This window comes from Penaeus monodon, chromosome 23 (assembly GCF_015228065.2).
Source record: "Penaeus monodon isolate SGIC_2016 chromosome 23, NSTDA_Pmon_1, whole genome shotgun sequence".
NCBI lineage: Eukaryota > Metazoa > Arthropoda > Malacostraca > Decapoda > Penaeidae > Penaeus > Penaeus monodon.
Genome location: NC_051408.1, coordinates 37929623 through 37930455, shown reverse-complemented (window position 1 = coordinate 37930455; position 833 = coordinate 37929623). Strand labels below are relative to the sequence as shown.

The 833-nt window shown below is 35.3% G+C and overlaps 1 protein-coding gene across 1 annotated transcript in view; it reads right to left on the bottom strand.

Annotated features, from left to right (window-relative positions):
- Positions 1–833, bottom strand: part of LOC119587992 (spliceosome-associated protein CWC27 homolog) — a 10226-nt gene that overhangs the window by 5441 nt on the left and 3952 nt on the right. The window contains exon 5 of the mRNA XM_037936713.1: positions 435–674. Coding sequence (XP_037792641.1) covers positions 435–674 — 240 coding nt within the window. The remainder of the gene's footprint in view (positions 1–434; positions 675–833) is intronic.

Here is an 833-nt window from a genome sequence, read left to right as displayed (position 1 = left end):
CCACTACTGATATTTGTCAACATCAATATCATTATCATCAAACTCAAGGTCTTAGGCCAAGTATTAGCATGTGATATAAAAAATAATGCAGTGCAGTTAATGGAAAATAAAAATAAAAACACAATTGTATGGTAGTTTTTGTTCCACATGTATATGATTGAAATCATTAATAAAACTGTACAATTAACTGTAACTAATACACATTCAAACAGCCTTTGTATCATCATTCAAAGCCTTGTGTGAAAAATGAATTTACATACAGGATATGTAAAATCAAACATCTATTAATAACATAATCCTGGGAAGCCAGGAATGGCCTTTTGATGGCTAAGATAATAATTGCAATGAAAATTGGCCCTCAAAGGTTTTAGAGTTTTACACTACTGAACTATACATTCAATAAAACTCCCCTACACCCCCTGAAATATCCTTACTTGTCCAACATTTCGCTATTAGCACTGCCTTTGCTGGTTCCCGTGCTGGCAGAGAGCGTAGGATCCATGGCGATGTCATGGGCTGAGTTGCCTTTGGTGGTGAAGTTTTTAGTTGCTGCTAGGACCTCTTCCTCCTCCTCTTCTGCTTCATCGCCAAAGGAGAGCAGCTTGAAATTTCTAAAGGGAAGGGATGAGGGCATGAGACCTTTGGGGAATGCCAGTTTTATTGATTTACTTTTTGATAATAAAAACAAAAGTTCCATCACATAATTGTTTTTTGGTTAATACAGAAATATATTATAGATACCAAAGTTCACAACCTAGAATATCAGAACCCTAAAAATCTCAGAGGAAAAGAATTATGATATATCAACTGTGTCAAAATACTCACTTTGTTCC